General features: G+C 42.8%; 1 protein-coding gene across 1 annotated transcript in view; it reads right to left on the reverse strand.

Moving 5' to 3' along the window:
• Positions 1–2,821: 2,821 nt before the first annotated feature.
• KIAA0895 (KIAA0895 ortholog) overlaps positions 2,822–15,810 on the reverse strand; it is a 61,533-nt gene continuing 48,544 nt past the window's right edge. Inside the window, exons 6-7 of the mRNA XM_010831151.1 lie at positions 7,313–7,410; positions 2,822–5,401 (exon numbers count right to left, since the gene is read on the reverse strand). Coding sequence (XP_010829453.1) covers positions 5,240–5,401; positions 7,313–7,410 — 260 coding nt within the window. The 3' untranslated portion in view covers positions 2,822–5,239. The remainder of the gene's footprint in view (positions 5,402–7,312; positions 7,411–15,810) is intronic.

Below are 15,810 nucleotides of genomic sequence, written 5' to 3' on the forward strand. Positions count from 1 at the left end.
TTTCTAATATGAAATTTTAAATTTCAAAATGCAGTTATTAAACCTAGAATTTGGCTCACATCCATGCTGAGTAAAGCAATAAACATGGACTCAAAAATGCAAGAAAATGTTAAAGACAGTATGTGCATATAGTAAAGTCAAACAAATAGTGTGGAGTAAAAATGAGTCACTTCTGACTTCTAGTCCTTCAACGTCACCAGTGTCTTGCATAGCTTACCAGAGATGGGCTGTGGTATACAAGTGTGTGTACATGTACATACACATACCGTCCCTTTTTAAAAATCAAATATGAATTGACTTAAACACTGTTCTGAAATATGCTTTTTTACTTAAAAATAAACTTTGGAGATTGTTCTACAATGATGTACAATCTACATCAATACATACAGGTATACTTTATTTTTAAATAGGCTGTGTAGTTTTTAAATAGGATGTATAGTTTTAACATATAAGTATTCTATATCTTTGCACAAAGATACATTACATATATTATTTTTGCACATGTATATACAATGTATTTGTGATGAATAAGTGTGTGATAGTATGTGTGTACTTATTGTGGAATTGTGTTAAGGATATACATGTTCTTAACATTTTTATGTATTGTCTAATAGAGCTCTAGAATCAACTTATCAAAAAATATCCTTTTGAGATTGTGCTTGTATGTCTTCTCTTGATTCTGCAATGCAGAAGGCTAGATGCTGACAACTCCCTTCTGCTTTCCCAGGAGTGAGGCTAAAGCTCATGTTTGTGGTCTTTCTCTGGCCTGCAGATTCAGGCTGGCATTTTTTTTTTCATGTTCACTAGCAGTCTGCTTGCTCTCAGGAGTGCAGGCACGGAGCCGGCCATAGAATGGCGTGTGTGTGTGAGGCACTGGAGCACTGCTGGTTCCCATGGGCCAGTCGGGGAGATCCACGGGTAAGGTGTCCCCTGTGGGCTAGCTTCTCGATGGGACCGTGAGTTAGGACTCATGCATGTGCTTGTATGCGTGCTGTTGTGTCTGACTCTTTGCTACCCCATGGACTGCAGCCTGCCAGGCTCCTCTGTCCATGGAATTTTCCAGGCAAGAACACTGGGGTGGGTTGCCATTTCCTACCCCAGGGGATCTTCCTGGCTCAGGGATTGAACCCACAATTCCTGCATTGGCAGGTGGGTTCTTTACCACTGTGCCACCTGGGAGGCCCCAGGAGGACTCTTGGAGGGCTTTACAGGGTCAGAGCCTCTCTGCTGTTCTCACACCAACTTTTCACCTCACTGCCATGTAGCTCATGAGTCTGTCATCTGGAGGAGGCAGGAGAGAAATGGATCCTTTTGGCAGCTTCCCACGCACGCAGTTGGAGAAGCTGGGAACAAACTCATGCACATTTTCCTATCCAGGAGAAACCACCAGCTGAGGAGGTCTCTCTTGGCCCTGAGCTGTGCCACCTTGGGGGAAGGGTAACGAGGGTAAAATCAAACTCTTCCTCTTAAACCTAAGCTCACCTACTGCTCCAGAAGTGTGCTGAAAATGCTCCACTGAAAACAGACTTGCACAGAGGCGCTCTTGTCTGTGGGCGATTGTCTAAGACAGTACTGTCCGGGGGTTTCCACACTAAAGCTGGTTCACAGCCACTGCAGGGTCCAAGCCAGGACCTAGGTCTGCATGCCTATTAGCCAATGCATGGGCAGGAGAGATTCCTGCCAGGTTGCTGGCGTATGGTGTTGGATCCCAAAGCTCTCACAAAGTCAGCTGTGTCTGTAGATGGATGCCAAATTGTTTGGGGTGGGTGGCACAAACGAGGGAAAACTTACTCAGCCAGGTTGATGCCACTTCTGAAGTTGCTTGTCTTTTGTGAAGGCAGCTAGAAGAAATTAGTTTTCAGTAGTCTCTTCTCAGTGGTCAGATTTTAGCTTTCTCTTAGCTTTGTCCTTGTTCTTCAGGCACAGTTGAAGGCTAGAAGTTCAAGATCGAGGTGTTGGAAAGTTTGGTGTTTCCTGAGGACCACAGGGGAAGGATCTGTTCTGGGCCTCTCTCTTTGGCTTAGAGATGGCTGCCCTCTCACTTCCTCTCCATATGCTTTCTGAGTACTTGAGATTCCACATATTGTTAAAGCTAGCTAACAAACATTGGTATTTCTTATCCTGGCAGTTTCAAGATATCAATTTCTTTAGCCACTGTAATCAGAATGAACAAAAATGAAATTATAGCCAACTGACAGGGCCAGTGTGTTGACTCCCTTGGGCACCTGCTCAGGGGATCGCCTCAGGGCCTCTGATGACCCAAACAGCTGTATTCTTTAGCCCCTAGGCCAAAGGTGTTCAGGCTCTAAACAAGCCTTGCAAAGAGTGGTAATAAAATGTTGTGAATACTTACTACTTTGCAAGTGATCTTTCTCTCTATGCTTCAAATACATGAGCAGACCTGTCACTCTGGTTTTCATTCTTCTGGGAATGCTTTTGGGTACGGCACTGGCACTGCTGTAACCTGGGTCTGTGGCTCTTCCTCACCGGAGTGTGAACGTTTCTTGTTTTTCTCATCGGAGGACCTCTAATACACAGCACGGAGCCTCCTCCTCAGGAGGTTATGCATAACTAAACAAACAGCAGTAAATTAAGACAGACTTTTTCCTTCCCTCCTTTTTCCTATGCCCCATGGGGAGATACACTGAGCTAATCAGAGGAAAGGTAGAGTGTGGCAAATGTAGTATTTCTCTATAAATAAGAATACTAGAAGACATGTTACTGATGGTACTGAAATACTTACCACAATAAATACCCAGAAATACCACAATAAAAATAAAAGAACAGAAGTTTGCACGCATATATATCGACATAGTTCATTTGAGAATCTCAGTGCTATTTATTTCTATTGCAGCTAGACACAAAATGTTCAGATATAAAACAAATGATACATAAACACTTTTACAAAGGTGAAAATATAAAGATGACTATGGATTTATGTTTGCAAACAATTTTACTTCAAATCTGTGAAAACGGAACAGTTTATCAGACTTTGACACAGCTATGTTAGAATTACAGTGGACAAAATTGATGAAATCCTAATCAGTAGCCTATAGCAACTGACTATTCTAATTAAAACTAGTATGACCTTCAACCATTCTAAGTACCGCTGCTACAATTTTCTATTTCTAAAAACTTTTATTTTGGGAGAACAAAACTGACTTCAGTGCTATTTTGAGAAAGAGAATAAACATTAAATCTTCAATCTCAACTTTTAAAGCTTAGGGCTCTTTAAGTATTTCTGCTAATCTTAAACTACTTTTGGTTCAGTGCTAACTTTTGAAATATCTTAATCAGTGTAATTTAAGGTCTTTTTTTTTTCTTTTTGTCCAGACAGTGCTCATGGTTTTTGTCTCTATACCAAAGCAGTAAGGCAAGAAAAGTTTTCCTTTTTCAGATCATATATCTATCCATTTTAAAATGCAGGGACTGAAAACACTACAAACAATCCTACCAATAGGAAATTAAGGCTGCTATGGCTTTCCTTTATATTTAAACCATAGGATTAGCAGTGTTATTGCCTACAAATGTTGAATGTATAAGCATTTAGGCTTAAGTCACAGGACATCAATAGAATGTATAAGCAGTTAGGCTTAAGTCACAGGACATCAATATTGCCATTTCTGTGTGTGTTTCAATTTCAGTTAATAAAAGATTGTTTTCGCAATTACCTTTGATAAGTTTGAAGATGAAGTCAGAAAACATTACACAAAAGCTGAAACTGGGTGACTCTGCTACAGGTAAATAATGCCTGAAGGGACAAGAGTGGTGGTCTGGTGTCTGCTTAGTATCGGTGCACTGTGCCTCCAGCCCTGCACAGTGCAGGGCACACTCCAGCCAGCATGACACACGTACGGGCACCTTCAGTGCTCCAAAGGGCCTGGCCTGCTCAATTAGGCGAAATGTGTGGCTTTGCAAGAACTGCCAGGTGCCAGTTTGAAATATATCATTCTTTGAGGCAAGCCCTTCGAGATATGTGAAAGAGAAAAATCACATAACCTTGTCTGCAAAAGAGTTTCTAAAATCCTTTCCTAGTATGAATGTGAACCAGGCTTTGCAGAGTCTATCTACCAGTGTTAGCACCATAGTTAAGCCTGAATTGAGGTAAAGACACACTCGCACACTTTGGGTAGAAATTACAACAGCAATTTTGAATGGGGTATTTACAGCAGTGTCCTTTCTGATTACTAAAAAAGCTGTTTGAAAAACCACTTGAGCCCAAGTGTGTGTGTGTATATATAATACACACAAATATATATTGAAATTGATAAATTACAAAGCTAGGTATAAGTATAGTGAAACAGAACTCATTTTTGAAATTCAAATTATATCATTTTTTACTTCATCAAGCCAAAGATTTTGATTAAACACTCTGAGCCAGTTTATCAACTAGCAATGCCCAGAAATTCTGTTTCTCAGAGTATAGTTAAGCTTACTGTAGATGCTACCCAGTCAACATCCAGCTCCTTGCTCCATTTAATTAAAAAAAAAAAAAAAAAGGAAGTGGCTTCTCTCTTGCCCAACTATTTAGGTAGAAAAACCTCTCTGAGACTTGTATTTTCATTTACATAAAGGAATAAAGAGGAATGGGGAGAAAAGACCCTAAAACTTGGTTAAAATTTTGAAGAGGTACGATATATTTCAGCAAATGAAAACCAAGTTTAGCTAAAGGATAACTGGACAAAAATGAACTAATAACTTTAAAAATTGCTTTTCCCTTCTCTTTCACATTACTTAACATATACGAAAATAAGTCTTAAATTTCTTATTTTCTAGCTTTTGGGGATACAATACAGACTGATTTTTCAAAGGAGAATAATTACCATTATTTATTAAATAAGACAGAGCCCTGGAGTTTGAACAACACTGGAATTCAGTCTCCAGGCAGAGCTGGTCTTGGTGCTCAGGCAGGGGCACTACGACCGACGCTTATGGCTCAGGAAGACGCTGATCACGCCGCTGGACCAGGATCCTCAAAGACACTCATCAGCAGTATTTCCAGCTGACTCTGAGATTCAGATAAGAACAGGAGTAACTTTCCCCTGGAGCCTACAGAAACATTTTAGGGAAACAGTTTAACATTTGTTCTCAACTTAAATATTTAGCTGAATACTGCAGATTATTCTTCAGAAAACTCATGTAAACAGCCATTCTTCTTTTATAAATCTGCTGGTGCCAACTGCACCTAACTGGTAATATACATGGAGGTATAACTTAAATAGTATTCTTGTGAACATAGCTAACATATAAGGTCTTTCAGTTCCCTGTCAGTCAGTTCATTGACTTCCATGATCTTCTCTAAGTGCTCCATGTATCGGCTATGGTCCTGCAAAAAGTGAGGAATCCTCATGTTTTCAGTAACTGCCAATCCTTTTAAGCGATCCACATCTTCATAAGAGACCTGAAAAAAGAAGATGGGTTAATTTTTAAATGTAACTACCAATTAAATTTTGAAGGGCAATTTCTTCCCTTGGTCTTAGTGAAGTTTGAAGTAGGTAAACTGGTTTTAAATTAATACCTGGAAAATAAAACTTTACTGTGTGAGATGCATACCATCACATTTTGAAAAGTCTGTCTAGAAATTAAACAACTAAACAAATCTCCTGCCTAAATCTAAAAGAACTGAGAAAATAGAATGTAAATGCTGTACTAATGTATTAGGAAAATCAGCACAATTGTATATTAAATTCCTTTTTGTATTGAGAAATACAATTTGTGTTTTGTTAAACTGTCTTGCTTTGAAATTTTTAAGTATTTTAAAAAATTTCACATCTCTTTCATTCATTTGAGGAAGAAGCCAGTCTTTCACAGGTACTATATTAAGCTGAGGGGTAAAAATTTTAAGTTCTATAAATTACCTGTGCATTGCGAAATTCCAAACAAAACACAGTTGGTTTTAAGTACTATTGTCTTCTGATCAACACTCAATTATTTTATTGAATATTTATGTCACTAAGTGTAGTAGGTGATAGGAAATAGGTTTGGTGTTGATACTGATGTAGTTTTATCTTAAACCATTCTGAGTTTAATGAGGCTAATGCTGGGAAATAAGGTGCTCATTTTAAGAAAAAGAAGATACACACATGGAATGGTAAGGGTTGTAAAAGCACCGTGTGGTGTCTGATTTGAATTAGAATGTCCTTATGATTTAAAACAAATATACAATTTGCTCACTGAAAAGGTGTAGAAGTATCAGCACCCCAGAAGTGATGTAACACCTTTTGCTGAGATCTTGTTTTCTAAATACCATTTCCCACTAAGAGGAATCAAGACTTCCTTGAAGAAATATCTAAGGTGAGCCCGGAATACTTTACTTTGCTGGGAAACATGTAGACATATTTTTAAAAACCTAGGAGCAGTCACTGGAAGAGCTGAATAAAAGGGAGGAGTGAAATGTAACAGAATGCAAAGATCTCTATTTTGCTACTACCAGTGTAGTAACTGATTTGGGCAAAAATCATCAGATGTTAAAACCATTTCTAGAAAGGTTAGAGAATAGTACATTTAAAGATACCATCCCACAGATTACTTATTAATGCAGTGGTGTAAAGGTACCTTTACAATGGAGAGATCTGGCAGTAACTAACTTACCCGGGTGATTAAACACAGTACCACTAGTAATGGGACAGTAATACATGGTGTCTAATGTGACACACTGAGAGATACATGACTCATTTAAGCAGTATTTCTTGGCAAAAATGTTTAACCTGAAGCTAATTATAAGAAAACAGTCCAGATTCTAGGAATTCTCAAGGAAATTGTCCTGAATTCTTAAACATGTCGTAAAAAAGAAAGACTAGGGTGAGAGGGACTTTATAAATTAAGAGTTTAAAGAGAACAACTGAATGCAAGACATAAATCTTGACTGGATTTAGGGTCATGAAAAAGCTACAAGGGACATTTTAGAGATGATCTGGAGAATATGAAGTGGACTGTTTTTTCAGGCATTGTATGGAATCAATGATAAATTTCTTTAGAAAATCATATGGTCATGTCAGAATATCCTTGTTCTTGGGAGATCATGCTAATGCATAAAGATGAGTAGAGTTATACCTGCAGCTCACTTTAAAATATTTTAGAAAAATATGCATATAAAAATTAATGATTCCAAGTTTCCTTTTCTTACTGTCCACAAAGAAATATTGTAACTTGGTTCTGTGACAGAACCCCATTTCTTCCCTCTTATTATCACATAAGGAATATGATTTTATTGGTAAAGAGTTTCAGCTTGAGACCTATTTAATCATGAAATGAGCTGGAGGAAATGCTGACCTGGTGTGTCCGGGAATTGTGTGCCGTTGGTCTCACTCACCTTCCCCAGGGTGGTCAGAAGATGGAAGTCAATGGTCTCTCTATAGCGGAGGATTTGCAGGATACCATCCAAGTATACCTGGTCTTTACTGAAACACCCTGGAGGAACCAAAATAGTGTTTACTTTCTGATGTTTAAAGAAGCTAAGTAACTAGATACCAGCCCATTCACTTTACTAGAGAAATCAGTCCTGTGTATAACAAAAAAAGGGGTGGAGCAAAATCAGAAATTTAACTATCACCGTAACATAAAGTGTAAGGTGCAAGGTCTGGAGAACCACCACGAGTGAGTTAAGTCAAACAGCTTCCCTTTAGGAATTCCTTTTCCTGGCTCATCAAAACAGTATTTTCCCCTAAAGAAACACTAGTGATTTAAAATACATGATTCATAATTATCCCGCCCACCATCTGATCATAAACTTAACTCCCATGATACACTGAAGGCATCTGGGTGAGGAAGGCTGGGGAAGGCAAGCTGTAGAACAGCTAAGTCTCAAGGAGATACTCTGGAGACATGGGATTTCAGAAATCCCCCCTTTTTTTTTTTAATAGTACCCTTTACCCTATTAAAATTAACAGTAGATGATTTTGATACTACTCCTACGCTCAATGAAACAAAAAACTAGAACTGAATTTGTAAAGAATATGAAATTGTAATATAAAAATCAGGAATGAGATCTGAACCTAGATAAAAAATGGTGTTCTACTTACAAAGAAAACCTTTCTCCCATTATGACATAACTTGTATAAATTTTTAAAAATTTTGCTCTAGGTTTAAATGGACTAGACGGAACTAGAATTCTACCAAATGGAGAATCATATATTAAGAAATTATTGTTCAAGAGTTCCCAAGATGCTGGACTAGGAATACCCTAAGCACACCTCTCAGAGGCATACCAAAATTATACAATTTACAGACCAAGTATCAATGAGAAAGACCAAAACCGACCAGAAAATACTTCTACAACAAAAGATACAAAGGAGGAACCACAATTAGGTGGGCAGGAGGGGAGAAATCGCAGTACAGGTGCTGCTGCTGCTAAGTCGCTTCAGTCGTGTCCGACTCTGTGCGACCCCACAGACGGCAGCCCGCCAGGCTCCCCTGTCCCTGGGATTCTCCAGGCAAGAACACTGGAGTGGGTTGCCATTTCCTTCTCCAATGCATGAAAGTGAAAGTGAAGTCGCTCAGTCGTGTCTGACTCTTAGCGACCCCATGGACTGCAGCCCACCAGGCTCCTCTGTCCATGGATTCTCCAGGCGAGAGTCCTGGAGTGGGGTGCCATCGCCTTCTCCGGCAGTACAGGTGAGAGACCCACAAATGAAGACTAACGGCAGGGAGAGAGACCCTTTACAAGGAGCAGGAAAATAAGCCCAGGCGCCCTGTGTGGGGAAGACAAGACCCCAGAATGTTTGGCTTTGAAGGTCAGACGGACTTACTCTGGAGAGATCCATACGCTGTGGAAAAGAAAGACTCTACTCTTAAAGGAAAAGGTGCCCACGAAATTTCACATGCTCTGAGAGCCAGAAAAGGAGCAGTAATTTGAAAGGAGCCTGGTCAGAACTACTGTTAATCCTAAAAAATCTCCCAGAAAGGCAGAGGTCACCCTGGGGATCCAGACACGGGTGACAGCCACTTTGGGGAGTTGGTTCTACCATCTCAGAACTGCTGCTGTGAAGCACTGTTTTGGAATTCTCCCTGCAGCTTATAGCCTTGTGACCAGGTCCCAGGCCCACCCCATTCACCAGCCTGAAGGCACCAATATTGGGTCATCTCGGATCAAGCAACAAGCCAGATAGAAATAAATCCCAACCACAGGCAGACATATACAAGCCCCAGGACAATGGCAGTTTCCTATACCAGGACTCAACCCAGCCCGCAGCAGGTGAGACCAGTCCTAACACCTGGTGCTGGTGGGCCTCAGCCCCCAGCAGGACAATAGCAGCTCGAGATACTCTGGGCATCTTAGCCAGCACTGCAGATCAGGTCCCACTTACCAGCGAGCCAAAAAAATCATCAGGACACAACAGACCAACTCCCAACCGTGTCAAAGACCAGTGAACCCACTGGGAGTTTCACCTCCGACATCATACCCAACCAACAGTCAGGAACCCACCCACATGGCTGGCTCAGCAATCTGACAAAGCTCAGAAATTCCAGGAACTAAATAAACAATTCTGCATATTACTAGTCACATATTAAATTAGAAAAAAAGCAAAAAGGAGTAAACTTACACCTGAATATAAATAAACAATAGATGCACAGTGAAATGTAAGTCGACTATATTCACAAGCACTTAGGAGTTAAAGGATACCTGGCGTCCACAAGTGTCCCAGAGTAGGTATGAGAAACGGAATACGTAACAGGGGAGATTTCCCAGAAGCCATATCAGGAGGTCAATTTTCATCACACCTTCTTAGACACAACGTGTTCCAGAAAATGCAGACGATATGCTCCTTTACTGGAGAACTGCAAATCGAAACGACAAGGTGTATCCCCCTAGCAGTAGCAGAATGGACATCTCACCAAATATCTGCACAGGATAAATGCTAGATAGGGGCATCCTTGGAGTGGCAGGGAATGGAAACTGGTAACAGACACTGCAGAACAGGATGGAGGTTTCTCAGGGAAAGAGAGAGAGTCACCTGATGATCGAGCAGTAGCACTCCTGGCCAGTAAAGGGACAAAACCACAATGCTTCGCGATGCTTAAAGACGCATGCACCCCACCCTTGACTGCCGCACGATTTACAGCAGCCAGGACAGAAAAGCAACAAAAGTGTCCATCAAAAGAGGACGGGATATAGAAGCTTAGATACAAACACACAAATGTATACTATTCCTCGTGAACAAGAAATGGAATAATGTCATTTGGGACCACACGACTGGACCTGCAGAACATTATACTGCACGACCAAAATCAGAGAAAGACACATATTCTATGATAATACTTAGAGGTGGAAACTAAGATTTAGCAAAAAAAAAAAAAAACAACAAACAACAAAAAACCAACAGTTTGAAGGATTCACAGAAGAGACTCACAGAGAAAAAACAAAACCATATAGTGCCCCCAAGAGAAGGAGCATGAGCAGGGATTTCCTCAGGTCGTTAAGAGTTTAACAGGTCCCCATTTATACATTTGAATAGATCATCAGAAAGGACCTCGTGTATAGCACAGGCTTCCCTGGTGGCTCAGACGGTAAAGAATCCGCCTGAAATGCGGGAGACCTGGGTTCGATGCCTGTTCAGGAAGATCCCCTGGAGGAGGGCATGGCAGCCCACTCCAGTATTCTTGCCTGGACAATCCCATGGACAGAGGGGCCTGGCAGGCTATAATCCATGGGGTCACAAAGGGTCAGACAAGACTGAGCGAGTAAGCAGTGTACAGCACAGGAAACTAGACCCAAAATCTTAACAACTATGGGGAAAGAAGCCTAAAAAGAGTAGACCTCTGTCTGAAACTGAACCATGTGGGTGCACAGGAAAAATAAAACAACACTGTAAATAAGCTATATTTTAGTATCCACTAAAACTTAAAAAGCCTACCCTTGTCCAGGGGTTCCTTGCAGTCTGGTGATTACACATCCACATGGTCAGAGCAGGCTTGTGTGCCAGGGCTGAAGGAGATGCGAAGGCTGTGCCAGAAAATGACCTTGCTTGGAGCTGTAGTGCCAGATCCTCCTAGGATGAGACCACAATCTCCAGATCCAGTGGGCACATCCCACAGCTAACTGTTGGCTATGCCCACCAAGACAGGCAGACTCTGTGGGCCAGATGAGCTTTGAGAGGCACCTGGCCTCCTCCTCTGCTGCTGGCTTCCCTATCTCTAGCCTCCCTCATTAGAGATGCCCAGAGTATGGACACAGCACCCTGCACAGAGATCTTCGAGGGCTTGGCATTCCCCTGGGCCAAAAGGAGAAGGGAGAGGAAAGAGACACACACAAGCGCTGGGCTGTGTGTTTTGCCACATCCCACTCTCGTTCACAACCCAGGGGTGGGAAACTTGCAGAATGACTCTGGATGCCTGAGTCAGGCATGAAGAAAGCCTGCTGCCTGGTGGCTGTTTCTCGTAACTACACCGTTAATACAGGCACTGCGGAGTACACCATGTACGCAAGGACTGTGAGATGGGAAAGCATACCTGCCATCCAGAAATGTCCTGGCGAAGGTATGAGAAACAGAATTCACAGGAAGGCAGACTTCCCAGAAGCCAATTTCAAGAGGTCCATTTTCATTACACCCTCTTATACATAAAAACTGTCCCACCACAATACACACGTATCACTCCTTAGTGGAGAACTGCAAATCTAAAGTACAAAGACCTGGATCCCCTGGCAGTCAACAGAATGGCCATCACCGAATGATTATACACGATTGATGCTGGAGAGGGACCTCGATAAACAGGCCCCTCCTACGATGTGGCGGGGAATGGACACTGCTAACAGACATCCGCAGAACAGAGGCTTCTTAGGGAAAGAAATACAGAGTCACCTGATAATCAAGCAACTGCACTCCTAAGTTGGTAAAGGGACAAAACCGAAATGCGTAAAGACCCACGCACCCTACCCTTGACTGCGGCACGGCTTACAGCAGCAAGGACAGAAAAGCAACAAAAATGTCCATCACGAGCAGCTGGGATATAGAAACTCAGGTACAAACACACAAAGGAACATTACTCCTCCCAAGAAAGAAATGGAATAATGCCATTTGGGGACACATGGCTAGACCAGCAGAACATAACCAGAGGAAAAAAAAATGCAGTATGATAACATTTAGAGGTGAAACTTCAGATTTATCAAGATAAGAGCAGCTTTACAAAACAAGAGACTTACACAGAAAAAGAAAAAATATGGTGCCCCAAAAAAGAAGGTACAGGAGCAGGGAATTCATTAGGTCATTGGGATTAAAAGGTACCCAGTTATAGACTTGAAATACATCCTCAAAGAGGACCTAGTGCATAGCACAGGGAACCAGACTCCAGACCCTAACAAATGTGTGGAAAAGAAGCCTAAAAGGAGTAGATCTCTAAATATCTGAATCTGAACCATGTGGGTCACAGGGAAAATAAACATAACACGTACATTGGCTGCACTTCAACATAAACTAAAAATTAAATAATAAAATGCCTGTCCTCTTACAGGGATCCTCAGGGTCCCGGTGGATACACATCCACATGGTCAGAACAGGCTTGTGTCCGAAGGCAGGGCTGGTAGAGGGCTGAAGGAGACGGGAAGGCTGTGCCAACAAATGACCTTGCTTGGAGCTGTAGTGCCTGGTCCTCTTTGAATGGGACCAAATCTCCAGATCCAGCGGGCACATCCCACAGCCTATTCTTCCCTAGTGCCCACCAAGGCAGGTGTGTTCTGTGGACTGGAAAAGCTCTGAAAAGTCACCCGGTCCTCCTCCTCTTCTGCTGATGGCTTCCCTATCTCTAGCTTCCTTCCTTAGAGTTGCCCCATGGATGGCTCACACCACAGTGCACAGAGATCTTCTAGGGGCTGACATTAACCCGGGCCAGTAGGAGAAGGGAGAGGAAAGTAAAACACACAAGCCCTGAGTTGTGTGTTTTGCCACACCCCACTCTCATTCACAACTCAGGGGTGGGGGGAGGGGGAGGGGGTAAACTTTCATAATGACTGTGGATGCCGGAGTCTGTGACTCAGGCGTGAAGAAACGCTGCCGCCTGGTGGCTGTTTCTTGTAACTACACTGTTAATACAGGCACGGAGGAGTACACCATGAAAGCAAGAACTGAGAGATGGGAAAGCATACCTGCCATCCAGAAATGTCCCGGCGAAGGTATGAGAAACGGAATTCAGAGGAAGGCAGACTTCCCAGAAGCCAATTTCAAGAGGTCAATTTTGAACACACCCTCTTATACATAAAAACTGTCCCACCAAAATACACACCATCACTCCTTACTGGAGAATTGCAAATCAAAAGGACAAAGACCTGGATCCCCTGGCAGTCAACAGAATGGCCATCACTGAATGATTACACACGACTGATGCCGGAGAGGGACCTCGACAAACAGGCCCCTCCTACGATGTGGCGGGGAATGGACACTGCTAACAGACATCAGCAGAACAGGACGGAGTCACCTGATAATAGAGCAACCGCACTCCTAGTTGGTAAAGGGAAAAAACCGCAATGTGTAAAGACCCACGCACCCCACCCTTGACTGCGGGACCGGTTACAGCAGCCCGGACAGAAAAGCAACAAAATGTCCATCATGAGAGGCAGGGATATAGAAGTTTAGGTACAAACACACAAAGGAATATTACTCCTCCCGAAAGAGAAATGGAATAATGCCATCTGGGGACACATGGCTGGACCAGCAGAACATTATACTCTGTGAACACAACCAGATGAAGAAAAAAATGTATGATAACACTTGAGGTGAAAATTCAGATTTATCAAGAGCAGCTTTACCATACGAGAGAGACTTACAGAGGAAAAAAAAATGCCCCAAAAGAGAAGGTGCAGGAGCAGGGAATTCCATTAGGTTATTGGGATTAACAGGTTCCCAGTTACAGATTTGAAATATATCCTCAAAGAGGACCTATTGCATAGCACAGAGAACCAGACTCCAAACCCTAACCGATCTATGGAAAAGAAGCCTAAAACGGGTAGATCTTTACCTGAAACTGGACCATGTGGGTGCACAGGGAAAATAAACACGACACTGTAAATTATACTTCAGTATAAGCTAAAATTTTTTTTAAAAAGAGCCTACCCTCTTCCATGGGATCCTCGGGGTCCCGGTGAATACACATCCACATGGTCAGAACAGGCTTGTGTCCGAAGGCAGGGCTGGCAGAGGCTGAAGGAGATGCGAAGGCTGTGCCAGCAAATGAACTTGCTTGGAGCTGTAGTGCCTGGTCCTCTTTGATTGGGACCAAATCTCCAGATCCAGCAGGCACATCCCATAGCCTATTTCTACCTAATGCCCACCAAGGTAGGTGGACCCTGTAGACCGGAAGAGCTTTGAAAAGTCACCCGGTCCTCCTCCTCTTCTGCTGATGGCTTCCCTATCTCTAGCCTCCTTAGAGTTGCCTCAAGTGTGGTTAACACTACCCTGCACAGAGATCTTCGAGGACTTGGCATTCACTCGGGCCAGTAGGTGAAGGGAGAGGAAAGAAACACACACAAGCCCTTAGTTGTGTGTTTTGCCACATTCCACGCTCAATCACAACCCAGGGGGAAAAAACAACAAACTTTTATAATGACTGTGGATGCCTGAGTCACAGACTCAGGCATGAAGAAAGCCTGCCACCTGGTGGCCGGTTTCTTGTAACTACACCCATAAAACAGGCACTGAGGAGTACACCATGTATGCAAGGACTGTGAGACAGGAAAGCATACCTGCCATCCAGAGATGTCCCGGTGAAGGGATGAGAAAAGGAATTCATAGGAGGGCAGACCTCCCAGAAGCCAATTTCAAGAGGTCAATTTTCATCACACCCTCTTATACATAAAAACTGTCCCACCAAAATACACACGTTATCATTCCTTAGTGGAGAATTGCAAATCAAAAGGACAAAGACCTGGATCCCCTGGCAGTCAACAGAATGGCCATCACTGAACGATTACACACAATTGATGCTGGAGAGGGACCTCGACAAACAGGCCCCTCCTACGATGTGGCGGCGAATGGACACTGCTAACAGACATCAGCAGAACAGGATGGAGGTTCTCAGGGAAAGAAATATAGAGTCACCTGATAATTGAGCAACCGCACCCCTGGCTAGTAAAAGGACAAAAACCCAATGTGTAAAGATGCGCACACCACACTCTTGACTGCGGCACAGTTTACAGAAGCCAGAACAGAAAAGCACCAAAAATGTCCATCATGAGAGGCAGGGATATAGAAGCTTAGGTACAAACACACAAAGGACTATTACTCCTCCCAAAAAAGAAATGGAATAATGCCATCTGGGGACACATGGCTGGACCAGCAGAACATTATACTGTGTGAACACAACCAGAGGAGGAAAAAATACCGTATGATAACACTTAGAGGTAAAACGGAGAAGGCAGTGGCACCCCACTCCAGTACTCCTGCCTGGAAAATCCCATGGATGGAGGAGCCTGGAAGGCTGAAGTCCATGGGATCGCTAGAGTCGGACACGACTGAGCGACTTCACTTTCCCTTTTCACTTTCATGCATTGGAGAAGGAAATGGCAACCCACTCCAGTGTTCTTGCCTGGAGAATCCCAGGGACGGGGGAGCCTGGTGGGCTGCTGTCTGTGGGGCACACAGAGTCGGACACGACTGAAGTGACTTAGCAGTAGCAGAGGTAAAAATTCAGATTTATCAAGACAAGAGCAGCTTTGAAAACAAAAGAGACTATGGAGGAGAAAAAAAAAAACACCATATGGTGCCCCAAAAGAGAAGGTGCAGGAATAGGGAATTCCATTAGGTCATTGGGATTAACAGGTTCCCAGTTATACATTTGAAATATATCCTCAAAGAAGACCTAGTGCACAGCACAGGGAACGCT

This window comes from Bison bison, unplaced genomic scaffold (assembly GCF_000754665.1).
Source record: "Bison bison bison isolate TAMUID 2011002044 unplaced genomic scaffold, Bison_UMD1.0 scf7180017864525, whole genome shotgun sequence".
Taxonomy (NCBI): Eukaryota; Metazoa; Chordata; class Mammalia; order Artiodactyla; family Bovidae; genus Bison; species Bison bison.